Source organism: Calliopsis andreniformis, chromosome 4 (genome assembly GCF_051401765.1).
Source record: "Calliopsis andreniformis isolate RMS-2024a chromosome 4, iyCalAndr_principal, whole genome shotgun sequence".
NCBI lineage: Eukaryota > Metazoa > Arthropoda > Insecta > Hymenoptera > Andrenidae > Calliopsis > Calliopsis andreniformis.
The window spans coordinates 13,912,734-13,937,660 of record NC_135065.1 but is presented as its reverse complement, the minus strand read 5'-3'; the positions used below and the strand labels follow the sequence as shown (position 1 = coordinate 13,937,660).

The window sequence follows — 24,927 nt, the reverse complement described above, 5'->3', positions numbered from 1 at the left end:
GGAAATATATATTAATGAACCGTTACATGATATTATATGGCAATCTCTGGACCATACTCAAAATTTCCTGGCCGTGTGTGGTAATGACATAAAGTGGCGCTACCTGTAGTCAAATCTCGAATATTTCAACCGCAGCGATTTTATTGTTTTGTGTTTTTGCCTATGTAGAAACTTGTAAATAGGTGGGGAAATTCTTTTGTGAGAAGTAGATTTTTTTAAAGTGATGGTAAAAAGAGATAAAATCAAAATTTCATGAGAAAAATCGATATAAAAAGAATAGGAAGAACATCGGTCCGTAGAAGTTTCAGGAAACACAATTTCGTGTCTCGATGTTCGCGGCGGTATGTAGCGAGCGATAGTCAACGAGACTATCCTCGATCACATGTGCGCTAGCTAATGGTTAAAAGAAAACGAAGGGATTCCTTTAGCGAAAAGCTGTGAATCTATTACGTGTTCAAAATGCCTAACTTTGACATACTGTTCATTTTAGACGAATGAATAAATTTATAGACAAGTTTGTTGTTTAGCGGTGAAGCGTATGCATCATTTTCGGTACGCTCTTAGTCAACAATTGAATGACAAGTTTGTGCACTGAGAACCGTCAGTGTTTCCCCGTTGTGTTGTCAACCGTAGTTTCTATTTCGGTTGCGTGCACATATCGTTTCTATTTCGAAAGTTATTGACACGTTTAACTTGGTAATCGTCCAAAAATGGTACCGCTTGGACCGTCACCAGGACATCAAACATCCGTCAGTAACAGTGCAACTGCTCCTACCACTGGAACCAAAAGCAGTTCTGCACTGGTAATAGCACGATAAACCATATTTCATAGTACTGTATTTACGTTTATGATCGTTAATTACATTTATTATAGTAATCATTGTTTTGTTTTGCCTTTTACAGAAACCAAATTATACGCTGAAGTATACTTTGGCGGGTCACACCAAAGCAGTTTCTTCTGTTAAATTTAGTCCTAATGGAGAATGGCTTGCCAGTTCCTGTAAATATAACATTTTGTTGATGTGTATTAGGTAGATTTGATTGATCTTGATTAATTGTGGTGTTTTAGCGGCAGACAAGTTAATCAAAATATGGGGATCTTACGATGGGAAGTTTGAAAAAACTATATCTGGCCACAAGCTTGGCATTTCGGATGTAGCATGGTCTAGCGATAGCAGGTTATTGGTATCAGCTTCAGATGACAAAACTTTGAAAATATGGGAGTTAAGTTCTGTAAGTTAACATGTTCATAAATATACGAACAAAAAGTGATTTCTTTTCTTGCTCTGACTGTAAGGCAAACAGTGTATCATCAGGATTGTAATAAATAAAGAATTTGTCATATGTACTTTCAGGGAAAGTGCTTGAAGACATTAAAGGGTCATAGCAATTATGTTTTTTGCTGTAACTTCAATCCACAGTCAAATCTTATAGTTTCTGGTTCGGTAAGTACTTATAGTTCAACATTTAATTAGACATTACAAATTGCTTTTCCCTTAAATATGTTCGTATATGATGTTGATATAACGAATATCGTTAGTTTGACGAAAGCGTTCGAATATGGGATGTGAGGACCGGCAAATGTTTAAAAACGTTACCGGCTCATTCAGACCCTGTAAGTGCGGTACATTTCAATAGGGACGGATCATTGATTGTGTCTAGCAGTTACGACGGATTGTGGTATGTACACGGCATCTTTATGTATACACATATCGGTAGTAATAATAAATAAGTGAATCAGTGTTATATCGATTGATATAGTCGAATTTGGGACACAGCATCTGGACAATGCTTAAAAACTCTGATAGATGACGATAATCCTCCCGTATCTTTCGTCAAATTTTCGCCAAATGGGAAATACATTTTAGCTGCGACATTAGATAACACATTGAAACTTTGGGACTATAGTAAAGGGAAGTGTTTAAAGACATACACTGGCCACAAAAATGAAAAATATTGCATATTTGCAAATTTCTCTGTCACAGGAGGAAAGGTATATATATCGTATTTTTTTTTCCTTAAGTCATTACATATTCTCCACGTATGTTATTCGATCGATATTTTATGTTTTTGCAGTGGATCGTTTCGGGTTCGGAAGACAATATGGTGTATATTTGGAATTTGCAAACCAAGGAAATTGTTCAAAAACTACAGGGTCACACAGGTATGATGACAAGAAAATCCAAGTTATATGCCCCCCTCCTAGGATACTACTAATCGCAATATTCTCCATTGATTTATAGATGTTGTACTTTGTACAACATGTCATCCAACGGATAATATTATAGCCTCGGCTGCTCTTGAAAATGATAAAACTATTAAATTGTGGAAAAGTGACACGTAAGAAGAATAGGTTGCTTACACGGTTCTCATTGAAACGATAAATGTGGAAAGATTTTCTTCAGACTTCCTTCATTTTCGATCATAATACCGATGTTTGTAACTTGAATGGCTTATTCGCGCTTCGTGTAAGAGCGTGGGAGGTGCATGTAATTGCATTCGTACGTGCATATTTAGATTCTCGAAAAAAGTATATAGAAACTACTGTATGTTCAGACTTGCGGCTGAATTCGTCTATAAAGACTGTAATTAAAAATTTACGAAATTCGATTGAATTTAAAGCTAGTAGACCACAATTATGCTTGAATCGAAGTTATAATAAATAAGTACACGAGCATAAAGTATCGATGATAAAATTAAGCTATATTCGAATGAATAATTGTTTCTCATTGTTTCGATATTTATCGTATAAACTATGTATAGTTGAAAACAAAACAAATCGTAGGGAACATTCGACAGTGTTACCACCGTCTTTATGTATCGGCCGTATGTAAAATATCTTCGAATATGTGAAATCCTTATGTGAACATTTATGTGAAAAAAAAAAAAAAAAAAGAAAAGAAAAGAAAATACTGAGACAACAAATATATTTTCATACTTGAAACTGGATGTTTCCTTTTTTTTTTACGATTTATAACCTTTTCTTATACACGACGCACGGATTTTCATCCTGACCGAATCACAGTTACAATCTATATATTTATGTTAGATATTTTATTAAAGCACAGATTTCTTTCTATAACGTATACTTCCAAAATCGAGTAACAACACGCACGGTATAGTTGATAAATATTTTCTACTTATGGAAAAGAAAAATTACCTCGCGATTTACGGAGCGAGCATATAAGAATTATTTCAATCTATTAATTGATCATCGAGAGACAACAGAGATAATTCATACCGATAGAGTTGACGTGAACAAGGTTTATGCCTCTACAAAGTTCTTTTGAAGCAACGAAAATAACAGAAGTGTTCATCATGTAATATTTAACCGAGCCATCGTAAAATATCGTTTATATAGGTAGAAGGATTCTTGATCTCCTCCAACAAACCTGTAACAAAAGTTCAATTATACCGTAGAATTTTGAAATTATTTTTCTCTGTCATGGTTTTTTACTCGTGTGTTTTTTCTTGCTTACCGACAACGTCGCAGAACTCTTCGAACGATGTACAAGGTAACAATTCGTCGCGATAAGTAGCAAGCGTACGTTCAGAAGCTTTTAGCATAGCTTCGTCATTGTGTCTGATGTAGTCGGCTAAAACCGATGGCCATTGATCGTCGGACGATACGTTCACTTTCTGAAATAGGAATCAAAGTGAAATGAAAAGAAAAGAAAATGACAAGTTACATGAAGCGGAAGACGAGTCATACCTTGAAGAAATTAGCATAAATACAGTCGATTAGTCCGAAAAAGACTAAAGCGCTTTTGTACACCGTATAATCTTTAACGGTAACGTCGACGATCGTTGTCGTACTAGCCGATGGGGAAACGTATCGCTGATGAGCGAGAACAATTAATCTATTCAAATGAACAATCCTGTAGAACTTCCAACGAGATGGCGTGAGAAATAGGAGAGAAATAGTGATCTGGTAAAACGGTCCCTCAGCTACGTAACAGCTTTCGAGCCAACTTGCTCCCGGTGGCATTTCTAAATATTGGATTAATGCTTTATATCCTCGGGCGGTCGAACGTGTCCTATGGAAAATATATATGGATATGATGCAGTTGACTGTAATTAGAAAAATAAGGAAAAAACGCATGAGTAACGTAGTTGGACGTACGTGTTAACTACATAAAGTGCCAAATGAATCAAATAAGGAACCATGTGCATGTTCGACTGAGGTCCACCTCCTCCCGTGTCTTCGTGGAAACTCTTTTCCTGAGCGAATCGCAGTAACAAAAGTTTCAAATCGTGGACAGTCGAAGAATATGATATGTCGCGATGACCGGCACACTCCAATAAATAGGAATTGTGCATCGCTAAACAGCTAGCAAAAGCAAGTTCTGGAACTTGAGGACCCCATAGAGGCAAAAGTCCGTTGCACTTGGTATTCGCATTTTGTAGAGCAGCGCTTTCCCATTCGTCTCTGGCTCGTGCCAACCTCACAGCAGACATGTGGCAGTCAGCGTGAACAACGTTGAAATGGGTAACAGTCGTGTAGCCTACCGTTTTTCTTTGCTTCGTTTCGAATTCTTCCACGTTACAGCGTTTCGTAAATGTGTAAATGCCCAAAACCTGAAAAAGTATGGATAATGTTAAAACCGACACCTTGCAACTTTATCACTAGACACGTATGTGGGTAAATCTTACCATATTTGGCTTAAATTTGTATCCCTCGCGACAGATTACGCAGACCAATCCCGTTTCGTCGCCCAGGTCCTCCATTTGTTGAAGAATCGTTCCACTGGCCATTACTTGCCCCTTATCGTTCGTTTGCATACCTAACGCGCCTAACTGCCTTTCCCGCATCGCCATTGCCAATCGTTTCTTTTCGCTTCGTGTATGCTGTCGTGCTTCCTCGATTAATTCAGCTACTCGTTTATTCGTACACAACGCTTCTAACAAGTTCTCCGCTAACGAACCAACGTGCTCGTCCGATGACACTTGTTCCAGCCTGTGTATTATACTGATGGTAACTTGTGATACTGTTAATTGTGTTGGCTCATGATCAGTTGCTAACCCGGTTAGGAATCGCAAAATGTATTTCAGTGCAGGCTTAGAAATAAAATCTTTCAATTCGTCACTGTCCGTTCTCAGTAATGTCGGTTTGACGCATGGTGCATGTACAGTGATGTATTCGAAAGCGTCCTTTACGATTCCCATGCTTATAATATAGTCTTTGAGCGTGTTTCCGATAGCGTTTCGCTCGATAGCCTGAGTAAGAGTGCAGAATAGCTCGAGCTTTTCTTCATCTTCCGGCGTGTGCTCAAAGTCAAACTTATAGAAATTTAATACTGGCTTAAAGTAGTCGCAAAGAAGGGCCATTTTTTCCTGATTCCCGTAGGTGAGAGCTGCCAGTACTCGTGCAAGATGCGCTAAGACGTTGCTACTTTGTCTCACCGCTGTAGACTGAGTACAAGACAGGAGGGCCTTTATGTGTTCCGGTCCACCGAGTGTGCGTGAAAACGCCTCGAAACTGGACAACGGTTGCGAGGCTGCATGCGTTAGAATTGTCTCCATGATGTCTAACAATTGTTCTGTAACTTTCGCCTGAGAATTCTCCGATTCGGTCGGTGCGAGGCAACAACGCTGCAAAACGTCCAGGAATACCGTTATTGCTCCCAGTTCAGGCTTACTCAATACTTCTTGATTCTTTTTCACTTTGACCGAAAGTCGGAACAGTTTAAGGAGAACTTGAAGCAACGGTCGAGCTCGATTCACATCTTGTATAGCGGCCAATCTATTTAACATTACTCGTAGCCCACCACAATCTGCCAACACGTTTGCCATTTTATACACTTCCTCGTTGTTTACTTCTTGCTCGCTATTCGCATTCAAACTTTCAACAAATTCTTCAGTTGCGTCGCCGAGTAATCCTCTCATTCGATATACCACACGCATAGCATCACATTCTCCGCCCTCCATTACCCAAATTTTCTTGTACACCTCTTTCACTGGTAAATCAAGACTGATAATTTTGTTGTTGACCAGAAGCTCCATTCCGTTATCGTCCTCTAATAAAGCCACCAATTCGCAATCCTGACAAATTTTATTTTTAACGTCCCTCATAAGCGGTCCTAATCCAGGCTCCAAACTACTGTAAGGATTTCCCAACATTCTGCCTTGAAGAAAGTCTTCTTGCTGCGAATCTTTCTCAAGAGTTAGGAAGAACTCTCCTACGTCGTTCTCCTCGGGATAAATGATCGAACAGAGCCTTTCAAAAATGAAGACTGGAGTGCGTACATCTTCGAGACTATACTTTTGCACAGTCTCAACGCAGATCGCCATAAAAGCTTTCGTCTCTTCTTCGGTACCTGTTGTCATTTCTTCAAGGAGTTCCAACAGTTTTTCCTGTGTGTCGTCGATGAGCCTTGTTCGTTGAACGACCAGTCTTCTTAAGGAAAGGTAACCGTTCAGTACAGCCCCTACCAGGCGTCCTTTATATTGTTGTTTAATGTTCTCCTGTTCAAGGAATTTTGCCATAAGTTCCGTCAGCATTTTTAGTGAGTAACCCTGAGCCAAGTCACTGGTTAACGTTGTCTCTTCCAGCCGATGGAGTTCTTCGATTTCTCTTGTTAAAAGATCCGCGAGCAAAGTCATTACACCTCGCACCGCCAAGAATTGCTTCCAAGGCGATTGCTTGATCAAATTCTGATACAATGTAAGGAACTCTGTACTGCTTTCTCCAGCCATACGTAACTCCTCCAAGTAACATGTGAGCAAAACTAACACCTCTTTTTTGCGTTCCGTTCCCTGACAGAGACTTTCTATCATGTTGCAGGCAACTTGTCGTGCGAGTCGAGAACTTGGATTGAATAAAACTTCCTTCAACCAAGCACCGTCAGCCAACTTGAGCGGTTGGACACCTCGTTGTTTCGCGCATCGATTATGCCATCTGTGTCCATACTTCTCCATCAAATACAACATACGGATTTCTTCTCTTCTTAGGGGTGGTTTACCGCCACCTCCGCCTCCAGCCCCGCCTCCAGCCCCGCCTCCGCCACTGCCAGATGTTGACTCGACCTTTTTAATTGGCATGCGACGAATCCACTCCGAATACGAGAATTTCGGATCCCCGTCCAACCATCTGTTCACATCAATGGTAATACCCTCGGGTGGTTGAACTGTTGCCAATGACTCGATCGTTTTGTCTTTGTTCTTTTTTGAAATCGGTTGGTCCGGTTTGACGAGACTCTGCAATATTTTCAGACACGGCAAAATAATACTCTCCATGACAGCAGGACTTTTCGATTCTTTGCATGCCATTAAAAATAATTGCATTACGCATCGCAACTTTTGTTCCCAGCACGCATCTTCTTTCTGCACGAGAGCAGCCAATAACGCCATTTCGTGGCGTACCGCAAAGGATAGGTCCGAAGTAGCAACGCGACCGCGAAGCGTCAAAGTTATTCTTCCAGTTAACAGAGAACATAGTTCCTTTGTAGACTGAGGATTATCTCTAGTGACGAGGCAGAGTAACTGACGAACTTCCTCTTGCATTTGCACAGTTCCTTTTCGTAGATTATGTTCAACTAATTCTGGGATTAATCCTTGCTTGCAGAGAACATCTTTGGCAACCTGATTTGTAGCTAGAGCCCGTAATAAAGTTAAACAATGTTCCGTAGCTGCGGTCGCACATCCGTAACAACGACCTACAGCTTGCGAAGTTACAGCGATCGTATTAACGGGCTGCTGCTGTTGTTGCATTGCTGTTGCTGCTATTCGAGGTACAGCCATTATTGTTGTCGGGGATTCCTCTTTAACAGCGCTAGGAGATGATGTTGTATCGGTCGATGTTGTTGATGAGGATGACGATGACGAGGACGACGACGAGTATGACGACGACGACGACGACGACGACGACGACGACGAAGACGACGATGAAGACGACGAAGAGGATGACGACGACGAGGCAGCGATAACATTCTGACCTCGTTGCTGACGATCGTATGCCACAAGTTCTCGTCGACAAGCCAGAACCTTCTGTATAATCTTACTCAGTTCCTCGAATGATGTTTTACATTCTCCACAATACTTCTGCGCGAGCAACTGTATAGCTCTATTGACTTGCGTACTTCCGCTGGATACTTGACCGGTTGCACCAGCACCGCCACCAGCACCACCACCACTACTGCTGCTACTACCATCCTCCAAACCACGATCTAAACGATGCTCCGATATCTTTACCAATAACATTTCTAAAGTCGGTTTATTCGAAATTAGAGTTTTGTAGACTCTGTCAGCTTTTTCGAGCAGCGCGTTGATAGTCGCCACCGTTTTCTTCCGATCATCGTCGTTCTCGATCGGATCGACAGCACAGCAAGGTCTTCCAGTTAACGTGTAATCAAATTTCGCATATTTACAAAAGCCACAAGCGTGACATAAAAATGGATCCTTCTCGTCATAATTAATAGCTCTGCACTTGTGACATTGAAACACATTTTCGCCACAATTGGCGCAAACACCTGGATTTGCTGGTACGTTCGCCGAACACCGGGGACATTGCAACGTTTCAGAAGAAGCTTGTATATTCTCGTAGAAATCTGCATATTCGATCATCAGATTGCATGCAACGATCGGTAATGGAAACTCCATTTTGATCTCCGTTTGTCCTTGGGCCAACGTAATTTTCTTTGCTTTATGCCACATGGCGGGTTTGTTTTTTAATTCGACCACTGCTTGAACCGATCGATTGTTGTAATATATATTGATCGTACGCACCATTTTTGTTCTTTTGAGATCACCTATGCGAAGAGTGATTCGACTGATGGTATGGCTCCCAATCAATTTTACGATCTGCGTGGTCGTTGTGAATTTCGAATCGACCTTAATTGAGGAAAGCTTGATCGTCGACATCGGAACTTCGGGATTGTTGCAAACCAGGCAGGGTTCGCTCTCCAAATAATAGCCGTCCAATTCGACAAACTGAGCAAGATTCGCATAAAGATTGGCGTTCGGGTGACGCGCGAGTAATTGATTTTGCGCACGTAACACCGCGACCGCTTGTTCCATGTACGAGTGCATTTTTTTGCTCGCTTGAGGTGTCTTTAAAGAAAAGTAACCGAGCAAGTCTACAAATTGTGCCGCTTTTCGACCGTAAGCAGGTAATAAAGGCCATAATCGCCACAACAAATCCAGTAAAGTTTCTTGATCAGCAGAACTACACTTCCTATGAACGGGGAAAATGATAACGAAAGCAATTATTAATGACCAATCATTCAGTCGCATTAATTTGATGTATATAAAGAAAGAAGGAGTGACTTACTTGTAAATAGCCAGTATCAACGAGTGTGCTTGCCATCGAACATTAGTGTTGTTAGTTTCAAGCAAGAAAGTTTGAACGAATTTCGACAGCAGATTTGGTGATACTTGCTTCTGGATTTGTTCGACTAATGCTATGCACTGAGCTTCCTCGAATTTGGCTTCTGTATCCGAATCTTCAGACTTTTCGCGCTCTCGTCTTTCTTTGGTCCCTGTTGTTCCCGATTTCGATTCCTATATCGTACACGTTAAATCATAAATAAGTACCGACTCTCAAATGATTTGAATCGTGAAAGATAATCGGTTAATAACAGAGTGATCGTTCTCACCTTCGGTTTTGTTTCCTTCGATTCTTTTGACTTGTTACTCGAACATATAGCGCACTGTAAAAGCTGTAATACCGTAGGACTAACACCTTCATCTAAAAGTGTAGATATCGTAAACAAATAGGATAACACCGTATTTTGCTCCAAGCAAAACCGCTGCCAATTGCCTGTCCGACTAGTAGCGATTTCTACGCAGGATTTGAGATGTTCGATCAGTTCCACCAAAGAGTCGTACGGCAAATTGATAGAATGCGGATGTGATGATCGTAGAGGCTCGAATCCACCGGCGGCGCAGCATTGTTGTACGGACTGTTTTTAAGTAATGTAGAAGAAAGCAAGTTTAGGGAGATAACTGAAATCACGCGGTTTGATTGGACGATATCAAGACCGCTTGTCTTACCTGAGCGTGCGAGATTAGAGCGTGCAGATCACGCAGCTGCCTGTACTTCTCTTTGTTGCCACATATAAAGAGGAGCAACTTGCGAACTTGCCGTCTGACGAATGGTGTTTGATACGACATCATGTATTCGCAAAGATAAAAATACCAAGGTTGTTCGAAAGCTGGCGGCTGTGTTGTAGCATTTTCGGCGTATTTGTGCACTTGATACGGTAATCTTAACACCATTTCCGTGAGTAAGTCTGGATAAGATTCGAACACATCACCAGCATGTCCTTTGACATACTGTCGCAAAAAGAATGGTGACATGTCCGGTGGAGAAGTTGTAAGATGTTCTTTGAGCAACTGACCACCAAGAATTGTACTCGTTTCTTCTGTCGACGTTCTGTTTTAAAAAGAACAGAACATATAGATAATAACGATAAGAAATGTTTTTGTTACACGTATATTCAACTTACGTTTTCCAATATTCCAATAACGCTTTCAACAACGTTAAACAGTAATCGATTACTCCTGCTTTACCAAGTATCGAAGCCACAGTTTGAGAAACAAAATTCGAATTTTCTGTTTGCGTCTTGCCAGTGTATTTCGATCGAGACATTAAAACGCCTATGTGCGAAAAATATAACATGTTATAAATGTGAAAATCCCAAAGGAAGAGAAATAAAGGAGAGACCAGGAATAGAAAGACGCGGCATTATTGAAAATCTAACACTCACTTAAGAATTGTATAATAACCAAATGAACTTCTCTTTTGTTACTGCGTTGGCATATGTTATTCGTATCCGGTTTATCCATTTCTAGCTCTTTAATCAATATTCGAAGCAGTCGTTCGATACAAGCTCTATCCTTTTCTTCCTGGCCGTCTAGATCGGACGTTAACATTAACAGTACCTAAGAAATAAAATGATAAAGTCGTCGCCAATGAAAGACATTCGATTATGCTACCTAAATTAATGGAAAATGGAACAAGAACTCAAAAGCAAACCTGCATAAACGGTATGGCCAAGACACCAGGTACATTCGTCAAATTTGGCACGAACTGCATAAGTTTATCGAGCAGCAACAATCGAATGGTGTGCAGTTTTGCGATGACCTCACAGTTTGTATCATTCTCGTTTTCTACAGGGTGTTCTTGTTCTGCGTTCTCCTCTTGTTCATTCACCTGATGAAAGAATGTCATTATTCTTCTACTACAACTTTCGAGTTTTCATTTCGCTATTATTAAGATTGGCATGATGAACGGAATTTAAAAAGTAAGGAAAACCAATACACCATGAGTATAATATAATATACTATGCGAAAGTATAATGTACTTTTGCATTAAATATTGTTTCGCGTACAATACAGTGATCAGAAGGTTCAAATTTATGAAGTACATTTCGAAATGCAAAAGTGCATTTACAACCGAAAGTAAAAGATAATGACAATGACGACGACGACGACGACGACGACGACGACGACGACGACGACGACGACGACGACGACGACGACGACGACAACGACGACGACGACGACAATCATGACCATAACCACAACTACGATCACGACCACGAGAACGAAGACCTCGAAGACCACGATGATTACGACGTCAATAACGACAACGACGACGATGACGACGACGATGACGACGATGACGACGATGACGACGATGACGACGACGAAAAGGACAAACAAAAAGGAACAAATATATGGATAATAAAACGACTCTCAATGACGTATAAAAACAGCTACCACCGTTGTATGGATGTCGTACAGGCTATACAGATATGATGTTTTAAAAAATAACGATGTGGCAAGAATAACGGCGACGACGATGGCAATGATGGTAGCACACTTACGGTGAAAGTCGCGTGAAGACCCACGGAATTAGTTGCAGAACGTGGTGTTTGAGTGACTCCAGTGCCTCCCATCGGAGGTATAGAATCGGGAACATTGTCTCCATATGCGGAGCTCCTCCCCGATATATTATGCTCCCCCGTCATGCTGTCTACGGCACTTCCTCCACTCTCGCTTCCACCGCTCTCGCTACCCTTGCTACCACCACTACCACCCTAACATAAAATGTTCCCCAAACATTACAATGACCTAATGTTTATCTTTTTTTTTTTAATTTCTTTATAGCTCCATCACCCCTTCAACACTTTCTCTCTCCGTCTAAGTTACACACGAGACAGAGCATAGAGTAGAAAAATAAATAGCACTTTTACCGAGAAAAACGACTCGGGAAAGTGAAACGCTTCGCTTACTTGTTCCGCGGGAGACGTTCGTAGGGTGCTGCCATCCGTAGCAGCCGTCGATCCTTCGTCGTCAGAGCCTCCGGCAGAAGCGGTCGTGTCTGAATAATGTCCTCCACCTTCTTGACCCTGGAAGAAATGTTCTAGTGTATTTTCTTCTTCACGAAATCAAGTCACACCTAATCATATCTAAATTCGTGACATATTTATACCTGATTCGTATTTTGAATTTGAACCAATCCCTGTGCCGCTAACGCTTGCAGATTCTGCAACGCTGATCCACTCAAGTTTTGAAGGCTCTCCAAACCTTGCAGATTTGACAGACCTTGTTGGAATCCCTGCCGTAACGTCTGCAAATCGTTATTTCCTCCTTCATGATCTTGTAAACTAAGTGCGATTGCGAGTTCAACCATCGTCGCCTCGTCATCGATGTCTGGTGGTACATCCAATATCTGTGGGAAGCTTCCTGGACCAAGCAACGATTCTAACGAATTTACCGTTCTTCTAACGATGGGGCCGCTGCTACTACCAGTAACAGAGGAACTAGGCCCACCACTAGCAGAGTTGCTGCTAGTCGCAGCAGAAGATGATGCCATCGCTACACTGGGCGCTGCGGAAGCAGTGGAACCTTGACTACCGCTCGTCGCAAGCATCATTGCTAGAGGATCGACTAAGAATCCTATTGGTATAATTTCTAGTTGCTGTTCCAACGCTTCTCGATCTATCATTGACGATGTAATTGATGATGTTGTTGTTGTCGTAACCTCCCGATGCGACTGCACAGATGAAGTTGGCTTTTCCTCTGCATCTGTGGCCGTTCCTAAAAATTTCAACACAAATACATCCACGGTAGTCGAAAATCAACTATATACGAATACTTCGAATTCACCAATACGACTATTTCTTTTATTACCTGCAGCGTTAGAATTTGCCGGATCCGGTATATACACGCGTCTTTTCTTGCATCTTGGTCTGAGAACACGAATTATCGCCTGTTTAGCGCTGAAACTAATTGTAGTGTCTGACGAGAGTAACAATTGCAGATATAGCTTGGCAGCTAGAGAAACGTTTTTCTCAACATCGCACGTCGCAAATGCATGAATAATGTCAATGATTGCATGAATGGTTCCTTCGGCGTGGGTTAATCCTGGCACTACCACTGGGGCAAGGGCCATGTTCTTCGGATAAGCCATATGTAAGGACCATAATATATCTATAAGTTGCACCACTAAATGCTGTGGACTTCCCTCTGTACTTCTACAGAACTGCTGACCGTTTTGTCGATCCTTTTCGAAAATCGGTACTGGCCATCAGATAAAAAACAATAGAATTAGTGAACGTATGGAGAAGAAATTACAGAAGAAGCAAAGGTATCTACAGCAAGAGAGAGATAATGAATGATGGTTTGGTTTGTCATACCGTCGATTTCCTCTATCGCTGTTTTGTTCATCGTATAATGCTCGGTAAATTTGGCAAGGTTTTGTGACCGTGAAATGGAGATACTCCGAACAATAAGTACAAGTCTATAGAAGTTTTCTGCATCTATATCACGAGGGTCGCCTAGCTCTCTCATCGATTTCAGAGAATCCAATACGTGGGATAACAATACATGATCCTAAAAATATAGATTTCTGTTATTACTCATCAGTTAGAATAGCTTAAATCTCGTTAACAAATAAATAGAAAATGTAGTTTACCTTATGCGAATGGTATGCTTGTTTGGTTGAATGTAGAGCAGCGAGAAGCGCAGTTGTACGCATTTGTACCGATGGAGGAGTTGGTAGTATCAGTAGTCTTGACGCTACATCGATAGCAGTTGCCTTTAATGTGAGCTTGCACTCATCGTTCGACGATACGTCAAACGACAGTTCTAAAACTTCCAGAATACTAGCGACCAATCTACGAGAAAATGATATTTTGGATAACGTGATTCTAGAGTTCGAAATAGAAATCATTCTACATTTTTAACCACTAACGACGATTCTATAGGTTGAAATTGTATTTCAAGTTGCATTTCTTACCTTTCGATACTAAGGGAATTGTCCTTTGTGGAGCTAAAGCATTACGTAACCATCAAAATTTCAACGATTTCGCTAGATTTCGTGACTAAACACTACTATACTTTTTAACGTTTATCGTATTTAAGTACCTGTCGACAGATGACAAAGAAGTGGGTGCAGCAAGAGCATTGTCGGTGTCGCTATTTATTGTAGTTACCGGCGCCGACGTTGACTGACTAGTCGGGGTATCTTCTATTTCCTCGGGCCAACCGAAAGCATCTTTAGTTTTACCATATCTAAAGAGTACCAGGATATTTATGAATATTTACAGATGTTCAGCATCAAAAGTAACCGGTTTAGGCGGTGACAGAGTGTCGTTAACGCGAAATAAGTGTTATAATACGTACATTTTAATTGAATCCACCATAATGACACCTTCAGGGTCTTGAGACGGTCCAAAAGTTATAGTTAATTTTTTATCAGCTTGAAGACTCTCTTCTCGCGTCAAAGGTATGTCGAACCAGCGGCTTTTGTTCAAAGTCGTGCGAATGTTTCTACCGAATACCTAAGAACATAAAAAAAGAAATTAAGAAGGATGGAATGAGGTGTACGGAACACTCTTACCGTAGGGTAGAAGACAGAATCATACGTTACCTCGATATAAAGTGGAGCTCTTTGAATGTCTTGATTTCCAAGCAGCACTCTAACTCCTGTCATGACTAAAGCAGCATCGTTATTGGTCACTTCGACACTAAATCCCATTGCTTTCGTTGAAACAACGTACATTCCAGTTGTGTTGAGCCTATGTTTGATTTGCGCCACGTTGTAAATTTGCAGTAAATCATTGCCGCCGAATTCAACATCGCTCATCGTTTGACAATGTTCGAAAAAGTCGATAGGGAAGGTAACGGAACTAGATGGTTTGGTGGTTTTGATAGTTTTCTTCTTTCGAGCTGGCTTCACCGTGGCCATAGTACCCACAGGTTGGACAGCAGGCGACATCCAGTACCCGGTATGATCCATTCCAGCTGTATAAATTCTTAAACTGCCATCTTCACATAACAATATTAAGGTAGTGCGATGCTCGGTGTTCGTGCTTTGATGTCTTATCGCAACCATATCCATGATCTTTGCTTTTGCAGGGATAACTTTAATCTCCTGAATCATTATCGTGTCAGGTTTGATCATTAATATCACTGGATTATTGCTCGTTTGTAAGACCGAGCAAATCAATCCAGGATGATTCGGTACCTCGCTCCATTGACACAACGGCTGCGGCTGATTGTTGTTCGATTTATTTCCATTCGAATTTTTGTTGCCAGTCGGATTGATTTGGAACAAAATCGTTAACTCAGAATTCATGCGCTTGAAGGGCGCGATGAAACTTTTACCGCACGCGTAACTAAAGAAGAGCAACTGCAAAGCGTGCGAATAATAAATCGATACACCACCACCGCCAACTTGTCCATTGTCTTTTATTTCTGGATGATACACGTCGAGAGTGTTAGTCACATAAAAAGGTCCATGCTTTGCTGAACTTTCCTCGTCCATTGCCTGACCATAAATGTAACCAGCCGAGGACATTATCAGTAGATAAAATACACCATCTTCTGCGTGCATGAACGTGCAATCTCGTATCTTTCCGGTCGGCACGAGGAAGTAATATTGAGGACAAAGAGCATCTTTTCCAAGATCATAAATTTTCACGAAGTCCGCGGTAACCAATGCCAATTGAGTTTGCGATCCAGGCAGCCAAATAGCTTTTACAATGAAATTCCCAGTTTCTAACTGAGGGTGGAGAACTAGATGATCGGATACTGTTCCAGAGGTATTGAAAGTCAACACGTGACAATCCTTAAACCCACAAACCGCCAGGAAATCTTCGTTCCACTGATTCCCGGTTACCGATAGCACGGTAAACGGTACGGGTGCAGATGCAAGTCTTGTTAAAGTTAATTTTCTTTTCGACGAATCGGCTTGCTTCAATAGCGCACTCAACTGCAACACGGTTATCTTTCCCTTCTCATGGGACACTGCTAAGTGTTGCCTTTTACCGTGTGGAGACGACAGACAGCACATAGCAACGCGACGAATCATATGCGCGGATAACAACTGTCTGATAGTTTGTCCTTGATCGCCTGAATAGTTCATTCGTACATTTTCGAAAGCACCTTCTTGCGATCCCAATGTGGGAAGCATCAACCGATCGGTATATTCAAATTTTTTATCGGCTGTGTGCAATTGTTTCAATGCCATTTGAGCACGGGCATGACAACCAACCGCTGAATTTCTTCGACAAGATGCATCCACAGCTGGCACTAGTGCATGCGTCAAGTCTACCAGCGACGAAACTAAACCACTTTTCCAAAGGTGACCGTATATCCAATCTTTCGACGTTCCCAGCTGTTTGGTTAAATACGAATTCCTTTGTTTCTCGTGACTTCTCTCATTTTTGTCGTAAAAGTACAAAGGGCTAGAGGTTCGTCGTCGCAAACTACTCGTCACATGTTCTCGATTCTCGAGGGATGACCCGAGCGCGTTAGCGTAATTTGTATTACTTGCACTGCCACTGGCAACAGTTGCACCGACTGAACCACTACCTTCAGCGGATATAGTAGTTGCATTTCCAGTACCGACAACGCCACCGCTGCCGCCGCTGCCACCGCTTTGGTGTTCCGACATTTGTGGGCTGCGTTTAGTCAGTGCCTGACAAGAACCGTCATTCTTGGCACCGCAATCGCAAAAAAAGTTTCCGTATTTTGCATAGGTCACATCGTGTCCTCGATGACAAACGCGTGCACATATCGTGCAGACACCGACTCCGTCTAGCATATTACAGGTGTGGCAATGATACCAATGTTGGTTCATGAATTCCTTCTGAGTGATGCTAAACGTGCATAGCTTGTTGCACAGGCTGTCCTCATCTGAGTCTTCAGCAGCACTATCCTCGTCCTCGTGAGGAATCTCGTCGATCCAATCGCCGTCGTTAACATCGTTTGTCGGTGTATTACCTTCCCATGGTGGACTTGTTGCTCTGTCTTGCGAATGCAATAACCGAGGACACACTGCATTTATTACATCCGCTATGTAATTCAATATACAGCAACCAGCTTCGACGAACAGCAACTGCTTGTCCAAACTTTGAAGATCTTTGTTCACCAGCTGTTCCTTGCATAACTCGACCCACTCAATCGCAGCTTTAAACAACAGAGAGTGTCCTTTCTCAGAGCCTGCATCTGCCAGCGTGGACATGATATTCATTAATTCTGAGAAACCGTTACCCTCGATCGCAGGGGATAGAATATGATATGCTAGCGGCACAAGTGCTTGCAAGATCGTAACTGGTACACACTCATCTACGTCGCTCTGTTCCTTGACTATGTAATTCGTAAGCGCTCGCAAAAGTCGACTATTTTCATGCACGGAATGTTGCTGTTGTTGCAGCTGTTGTTGTTGCTGCTGTTGTTGCTGCTGTTGCTGCTGATGTTGCTGCTGTTGATCATCAGTAATACTTGTAGTTTGATTATTACTCGTAGAACCATCCGATAATAAAATTGCCCACTGAACTTGTTCGTTATTTGACGCGTTACTGGCTTCGTCAACTTTCTGCGTTTCTTCGTTCGTATTACCGGCAGCAACGGCAATCAGTGTATTCGCGGTCACTGTGGTCGGTGTCTGTACGTTCGTCAAGGATACACTGGGGGAAATACTCGACGCTCCTAGAATAACTTGTTTTAACCATGTCTGCAGCTTATCACTTTCCACGTGTGCTAAATTCGCTACGGATCCGCAAAGACGGTCCAAGCAGTCATCGTTTCCTTCCTCGGCTATTTTGAATAACATGTTGAAGAAGCGTAAAACATGCGTGGTAAATTGTCGAGACGATCGTGAGGACGTTATGCACAGCAGAATGGACACCAGGGACCTATTTGTACCCGGTGCAAAAAATAAGTCCAAAGCTTTACATCCAACTGGCTTTTCTAACAGCTGTTCCCAATACTTGACACATCGTTTTAAAATCGCCTCATCGACGACAATGTTGACAGGATCTCGTGTATCATTCGTATATTCGATTATCAAATTATACGTGTGACGTAAAACGAAAAGATGTTCTCGCAGCTGTCTCGTTTCAGTGTCGGTATCACCCACGAGTTTCGTTAACGTTTCGGTAGCCATGAACTGCAAGTAATCTGTACGAGCGTCCATGGACAACGCAACCAGAATATCCAGTGCTTGAGAACGCACTTCCGAACCTTCTGGCACTGTAGCGGGACTGTCAAAAGAAATGGAAGAGGTAAACAGATACAATAGTAAAAAAGAGAAACTACAAGAAAATCAAATAGCAACTTACGTGACGTATTCTACTATAAAGGTAACCAAGCTATGCAACAAATTCTTTAATGATGGGTTGACAGAAAACGTTGGATACTCGGATAGTGAGCTCACGTGCTGGTTCACAGTCGTCAAGATGTAACTTTCCGCCGGTATAATGTCGTTCGTGTAAGTATTCTAATATTAATGTTAAAAAAAAGTACTTTAATAAGCTTGAAAAGGGAGATTCAGTAGGAATGACAAATTTGATGTATCGTGCAGCTTACCCAAGGAATATGAGCAATGCTGATAGATTTCCATTTGTCAAGGACCGATTTTACAGAATTTGGTAGAAAAGTGCTTAAAGACGCTTCGGTTGCCCAATTTGCGCCGGCCAAGACAATGATATCATTGAGTATTGAATAATCTCGTGGTCCGTATTTACCACCATCTTGTTCTAACGATTCAATCATTTGGTGAAGTATACTCGAACGGCAGGAACATAAGATAGATTCAGACAGCGAAAGGACATGAGGAAGAATACTAATTATCATTTTGGTTGCATTCGAGCTACCCGTTTCCGTACTTTGCGAACTCCTACGGAAGAAGCGAATCAAATAAAATCGATAGTTTTATGAAACAGGTTCGATTATGACAGTTAACAATCGATTATAACTTACTTCGAATTTTCAACATTCTCGTTTTGATTTTTCGAAATACTTTCGTCGAAGAGAACTTGTAATTTTCCAATAACCGCAGCCAAAATACACAACGAACTAAATTTCGGTAATGCTGTCTTGAGCATTATCTCATCGTTGAAATTCGTCTCTGGTTTCAACGCGGCGATACAATTTTTCGCAACAGTAACATCGTACTTGACAGAATTCACAGTGGATGACACTGTTGTTAGAAGATTACGGGCGTACTGAGCATATATTCCCTGCGTAACCAAGACATCCTACAGGAAAATAAGAAACAAGAAAATAGAAAAAGAATGAGTAACATTTTTGCAATTTCACGAAGTCAATTACAAGAGAATCGATGTTACCTTCATCCAGCTATTGAAGGTCTTATGCGCAGCTCTGGGTCCCCAAATCAAGGAATGTAATAGCTTCGGTCCAGCAGGAATTTCTTCGCCAAGAGCCAGTTTGTCCATGTACGGTGTAGATGGTGGTAATACTAGCAATAATCTGCAGATACAGCAATAAAGATAATTGATTCTCCATTGATTCAAGTATTCTTTCTTCAAAATTAATACCTACCTCCAACATATAGAAAAGCAATATCGAATCGCACATAATTCTGTAAAAGTAGGTGTTTTGTCTTTGCCATCAGCCCCCACCTTTCTTTGCATGTCCGTTTGATTTAGAACATTTAAAATGTTAATTAACGCGTCGACCAGCAGCGGGTACTTTATCTTATCGGGCGTACGTAAAATGAAATTGCAAGCCTATAAAGACAAGTTAACAAAATTCGTTTAAAAGATGATAAACGTTCAAGACACAAGAAAAAGATTCGATACTTAACCAATCCATCCAATTTCGGGGTATCTTGATTATTAAAATCAGTAGTAGAAAGATTATAGAAACGGGGCTTCATTGAAAATTCGTCTTGCGTGCCAAATTTACGGTAATCGTCCTCAATTTCTGCCCACGGCGTAAAAATTCGAGCAGTTTGCTTATTTCCGTCTTTTAGATCGCAAACCAAACTTGTGGCTGAAAATAGATTCCACTGAACCTGAAAAATGCACGTCATATATGCTGGTGAATTGTTCTCAAATGATACGGGAAAGAAGCAAAATGTGTTATTCTTATAACAATAAAAATGTACAAGATTCTTACTACCACACAAACGTATCTTTCGATTTGGTGGCCCTGGTATCTTGCCGTGTCTTGTTCGCATACGAACTCGACGTTGCTTTTGCATTTGGCATCCGTCGTTATTCTATACGATATCGGATAACGTATACGTTTTGTACCCACGTTTAGGAAATAAAACAGTTCGAAAAATAAAATTTACACTGGATACAAGTAAAAAAAAAAAAAAAGAATGTAGAAGAAAGAAACTAGAATAAATGCGGTACAATTGCAAATGCTTCAACACACGATTACGATAAGCACAGAGATGTCATAACGATAACAGCAACAGTAATAATAATCAATATATACATACGTACTTGTTCGAGCAAAGCGGAAGGCGCATCGTAAAGATGTTTCATCATGTATTCGAGCAACAACAATAATCGTGACAACTGCAACAACTGCGAATCCTTCATTGGGGTCCTGAGCGCTTCGCTACAACGTATAACACCGCTTCCGGTTAAGAGCAGCACCGACTTCTTTTGCATAAAATTCAAAGAGTGAAACAGAATCAGAAGCAGCTGTGCATGCTCCACGTTTAAATCTGTAAACGTCATCCTCATTATCAAAGGCATCATCATTGTATCATTGTTACAGAACTCATCTTGAAGCACTTAATATGAAGAAGAAAAATATGATCGTATTTAATTACCTTCATTTTCACCTTCAAACATGGACGCTGGGTCACATAATACATTATCTTTGATGGTTGTTATCAAACGATGCCATATACTTATGCAAGCCGCTTCTTTTTCTGCTTGAGGTTTCAATAGAAGAACCTAGCAACAACGTTATCGTAATTTACTGTTGCAAATTTCAATTCGCAAAAGAAACGTATGTATTTTATAAACAATGCTACACACCTGCACTAAGACACTCAAGGTTCTGGGGTACACTTGAAGAGGCCAAGTAAGCGGACCAGTTGTGCTCTCATTCCAAGGATTCACATTTAGATGCTGAAGAAGTGTATTCTGCAAGCTTTCGCTTAAAGTGTTCCGAGCAAGCAAATTGTATGTGTATCGGCTTAAAGCTTGAGAAAATTCAGAATACATCGTACCCAATGTAGCACCGTAGAAAACCGAAATAGTGCCTGGAAAAGTAAGCGCAATCATCGTTTAACCAAATAAATTTTAATGAAACGCATTGAAACAAATTAAATTGGGAAACCAATTACCGGTTTCGGTCCTCGCAGTCTCATGATCTAAATCCCTGATTATCGCAGCTAATATGACCATCTGTTGTTCAACTAAACCATTCACTACGTATTCCCGCACGTATGAACTTCTACTGCAGATCAGATGTTGATTCATAAATTGGAAAATTTTAGTAGCCAATGAAATATACTGCAACAGAACAACTGGCAGATTAGGCAAGGAAAGAATCAATAGAAAAAGTAGAGAGAAGAGAAACACTCACGCCATGAGGCTCGCGATTGTCAGGGACGATAGTAGTAGTCATTGTACGTTCTGCGCTGGTTTCGTTGCTGGGTTCTTTCGCAGCGTTCGCAGACGATCCATCGGAAGGAGCGATCGTTTCCTCGAACCATAAGCCCAAAATAGGTTCGCTGTCCTCCTCTATCGACATAACAGTTTTTTCTGTATAGTAAGAAGATGCATTGGTTTTATTAATATCGGCTTCCTTTCGCGTCGGTAAGTTATTAGATAACTGACCGCACTAAGAAATTTATCTTTAACCTCCTCATAGTACATGCGAAAAAGACTGTCGCGTCAAAGGAAGAGGCAGTATATGAACGATTTTTCGTAACATGATGACTGTGAGTGAGTGCGCGCATATACAAACCTTCATCAGTAGAATTGTCCGAACAACTCAACAGGTCTTCGTAATATGTCGTGGAATCGGACTGACTCAAAGCATCTCCTTCGAAAGGATGCTTCTGCACTCTTTTTAAGGTACAGGCCTACGATACATTCAGGAAGAGTAACGTAAAAAATACGTAGTTATTATTAGAAAAAAGAAAAATTAAGCGAGATAATAAGAATAGTTTACTAACCTTTCTATAACTGATTGTAGCTAAATAAAACAACAAATGATTGAGCGGTACAGCTTGAAAGAACGTTACCGCCCTCTGAAGTGCACTGGCAGTAGATAGTATATCCAAAGGTGCCGGTTCAGGAGCAACCGTCGAAGAATCATTAACGGCTTCAACCGATACATCTTCTAAAAGAGCACTCATCAACGTGAGCGCGTGAGAAGCTAAGGCTACCGAGAGTACACCAAATCCTTGTTGACTGCAATTCAAGAATTCAAGAGTTCAAAACACACTGATTCCACCGTGATCGTATCATCAGCTTCAGAACACAATATCTTACACTTTCATGAGATTTACTCGAGCTGTTCCATCGCGTGCTTTACTAGGCGATTTTCCTATTTTTTCTTCTTTACTCTTATCCGTAGCACTGAAACTGCTTACTGACAGCTGAGTTTGCAGGCCAGCTACCAGCAACCATACTCCAATCAGTAGATGATTTTGCAGGATCTGTCTTACAACACAATAAGAAATTCGTAATCGTTAATATAAAATTTTTTATATGTGACATCCAGAAAAATCGTCGGTAACGATTCAAAATATATCTCTTACATGACCACCTGCTCGCGTACTGGTTTTGATTACATTTGAAACCAATCCAAATATCTCCAAGCTTTTCTCGACAACCGTAATCGCTAAAGCATCGTATTCTTCTTCGGTATTTTTTACGCATTGTCCAGTAGTTTGCGTTCCAGCAGGGGTATTCGTACTACATTTTGGCGACACTGCATTCGTTATTCCAACAATACTGGATGCTGTTGCACAAGCGATCGAACAATACAGGCAAGAGACGGTCAATGTAGACAATTTTTCCAATTTGCTCGGTGTTAAAGGCTCCAATAATGGTAGAGACAACACGTTGCGAACAACATTAATGTCGCTGCCGACAGAATGTAGACTATGACGAATAGTGTGCGCTTCAGAAGCATTTGCGGGCAAGGTGAAACCTTTTTTATTCAGGTCCGCTTGGTATTTACGAGTGTAACGTGACAAATGAGGTAGATTCAAACAGACGTCCAACAGGACGTCACCAGCGTCCACGTTTCGAAGGATATTAAGATTGTTCGCAATGAATGTCGTCTGTAAAACAGAGAAACCAATAATGAATAAGTATACATTCTACACAATTATTGGTATATATTAGGTGAGGGTACACCAACCTTGATGTCAGAATAAACTTCTTGAGCCACATCTTCATTTGTAGTTTTGGCAGCATTTTCATTAAAATTTTCAGCAAGAGAGACAGGTAAAGCAAAGTCTTGCAAAGGTACTGTTAATCGTTCTAATACGCTACCAGACAAATCATTTAGCATTCGTGGAGATGATTTAACGCACTGTGGTATATTGGAATTCTTTATTGTAGCTATCAATGCCACTTCTTCTGCAGACGATAGTAACGATTGTCCAGTACAAAGGGCTCTAATGGGAAGCAATAATTGTTTAGTACTCAAAGCTGTAGGAGCACCATCTCCCAATTGAACCCGATGTCTAGACAGTTTGTCCACAAGACAAAGCAATAGAACTCTACATGCTTGGCAAACTATCGATAGCTGATTTTTGGAAACTGAAAAAAGACGGAGATAGAAGTAAAAACCACTGGAAGATAATAAAATAATGCTCGTTTATGAATCGTTTAGTTCGTGAGAAACTTACAGGTACTGGCGCAACCGCTAATGTAATCCGCTGCGAGAGCAGCCACACACACGTAAAACGTTTCATATAGTTCATGGCAGACGAAATGTTTTTCGCTAAAAAGTAATAAGACAACAAGAATGAATATCAACTGAAGAACAGTTGATCAACAGTCATCCGTTTTAGGGTTGTCAATACGAGGAGAAAGAACGTTTCTCCGAGAACAGAGGCGAATTAACTCACTAAATGCGCATTGCGTTAAATCACGAAAAACTTACCATCTTACGATACTCTTTGCTAATTCGATGATTTCGCTTTTGTCAAACGACCCTTGTGATACTTCTAATATCGGTTTCATCATCGACGACCATTTGGCCGCCATTTTCGAAACTGATCGACTTTGTTCGAAAGTCTGTCCGTTCCTCTCAGTGTAGTAGTTGCTTAATGTACACAGACATACACACACTTATCTCGCGTGCTTGCTTCTTCGTTTCCGCACATATATATGTTCTTATACGCTTGCGTAATGCCATCAAATGTACGTATACACATGGTGTATACGCATGTAGGAACAGGTACGAGATTGCACTTATGTGTATTGTACAAAAAACACGACACAGAAAAAGAAAAGAAGCAACTGCGACGATAAACGGTAAGAAAAAATCCGAGAACGTAGGAAAAAAGAAGTAATTCACATGTGTACTTATGCGTATTCGTTTTTCTGGCTAAAAATATACAATTACTTCCTTAAATCACTTCTCGTATACCTATGTAGGTACGTATGTCGTGCTTGCAAAGTCTATGTCGTTCGCCAACCTCCTTTACGCGTAGATAAAACTGAAGAGTGGAAACTT

At 41.0% G+C, this 24,927-nt stretch overlaps 2 protein-coding genes across 2 annotated transcripts; one reads left to right on the top strand and one right to left on the bottom strand.

Moving 5' to 3' along the window:
- The first annotated feature begins 149 nt into the window (after positions 1 to 149).
- Wds (WD repeat-containing protein wds) lies at positions 150 to 2,949 on the top strand. The gene is made up of 8 exons (XM_076377404.1): positions 150 to 803; positions 904 to 1,000; positions 1,070 to 1,233; positions 1,356 to 1,445; positions 1,541 to 1,680; positions 1,762 to 1,993; positions 2,077 to 2,164; positions 2,244 to 2,949. Exons 1-8 carry the CDS (start codon positions 711 to 713, stop codon positions 2,342 to 2,344), a joined length of 1,005 nt encoding a protein of 334 aa, XP_076233519.1. The 5' UTR covers positions 150 to 710; the 3' UTR covers positions 2,345 to 2,949.
- On the bottom strand, positions 2,911 to 24,572 carry Poe (E3 ubiquitin-protein ligase-like protein poe). Its single transcript, XM_076377394.1, has 39 exons — positions 24,352 to 24,572; positions 24,095 to 24,189; positions 23,602 to 24,005; positions 22,994 to 23,521; positions 22,725 to 22,891; positions 22,406 to 22,643; positions 22,195 to 22,312; positions 21,811 to 21,989; positions 21,569 to 21,737; positions 21,258 to 21,484; positions 21,047 to 21,173; positions 20,712 to 20,938; positions 20,063 to 20,272; positions 19,798 to 19,985; positions 19,584 to 19,725; positions 19,216 to 19,493; positions 18,823 to 19,132; positions 18,576 to 18,733; positions 14,879 to 18,497; positions 14,632 to 14,789; positions 14,374 to 14,520; positions 14,246 to 14,278; positions 13,922 to 14,123; positions 13,644 to 13,839; positions 13,138 to 13,527; positions 12,437 to 13,044; positions 12,237 to 12,353; positions 11,829 to 12,041; positions 10,976 to 11,152; positions 10,707 to 10,881; positions 10,446 to 10,596; positions 9,991 to 10,372; positions 9,594 to 9,899; positions 9,269 to 9,498; positions 4,654 to 9,172; positions 4,124 to 4,578; positions 3,713 to 4,037; positions 3,480 to 3,639; positions 2,911 to 3,392 (listed from the first exon to the last, which is right to left on the bottom strand). Exons 1-39 carry the CDS (start codon positions 24,453 to 24,455, stop codon positions 3,328 to 3,330), a joined length of 16,497 nt encoding a protein of 5,498 aa, XP_076233509.1. The 5' UTR covers positions 24,456 to 24,572; the 3' UTR covers positions 2,911 to 3,327.
- Positions 24,573 to 24,927: the final 355 nt, after the last annotated feature.

Excerpts from the sequence above, each read along its gene's own strand:
- Wds (XM_076377404.1), top strand. The coding sequence starts at position 711 with ATGGTACCGCTTGGACCGTCACCAGGACATCAAACATCCGTCAGTAAC. Across the intron at positions 804-903 it reads CCAAAAGCAGTTCTGCACTG|AAACCAAATTATACGCTGAA; the intron begins GTAATAGCACGA and ends TGCCTTTTACAG. Across the intron at positions 1,234-1,355 it reads AAATATGGGAGTTAAGTTCT|GGAAAGTGCTTGAAGACATT; the intron begins GTAAGTTAACAT and ends ATGTACTTTCAG.
- Poe (XM_076377394.1), bottom strand. The coding sequence starts at position 24,455 with ATGGCGGCCAAATGGTCGTCGATGATGAAACCGATATTAGAAGTATCA. Across the intron at positions 18,498-18,575 it reads TTTATAGTAGAATACGTCAC|TCCCGCTACAGTGCCAGAAG; the intron begins GTAAGTTGCTAT and ends TTCTTTTGACAG. Across the intron at positions 12,042-12,236 it reads GAACGTCTCCCGCGGAACAA|GGTGGTAGTGGTGGTAGCAA; the intron begins GTAAGCGAAGCG and ends ATTTTATGTTAG.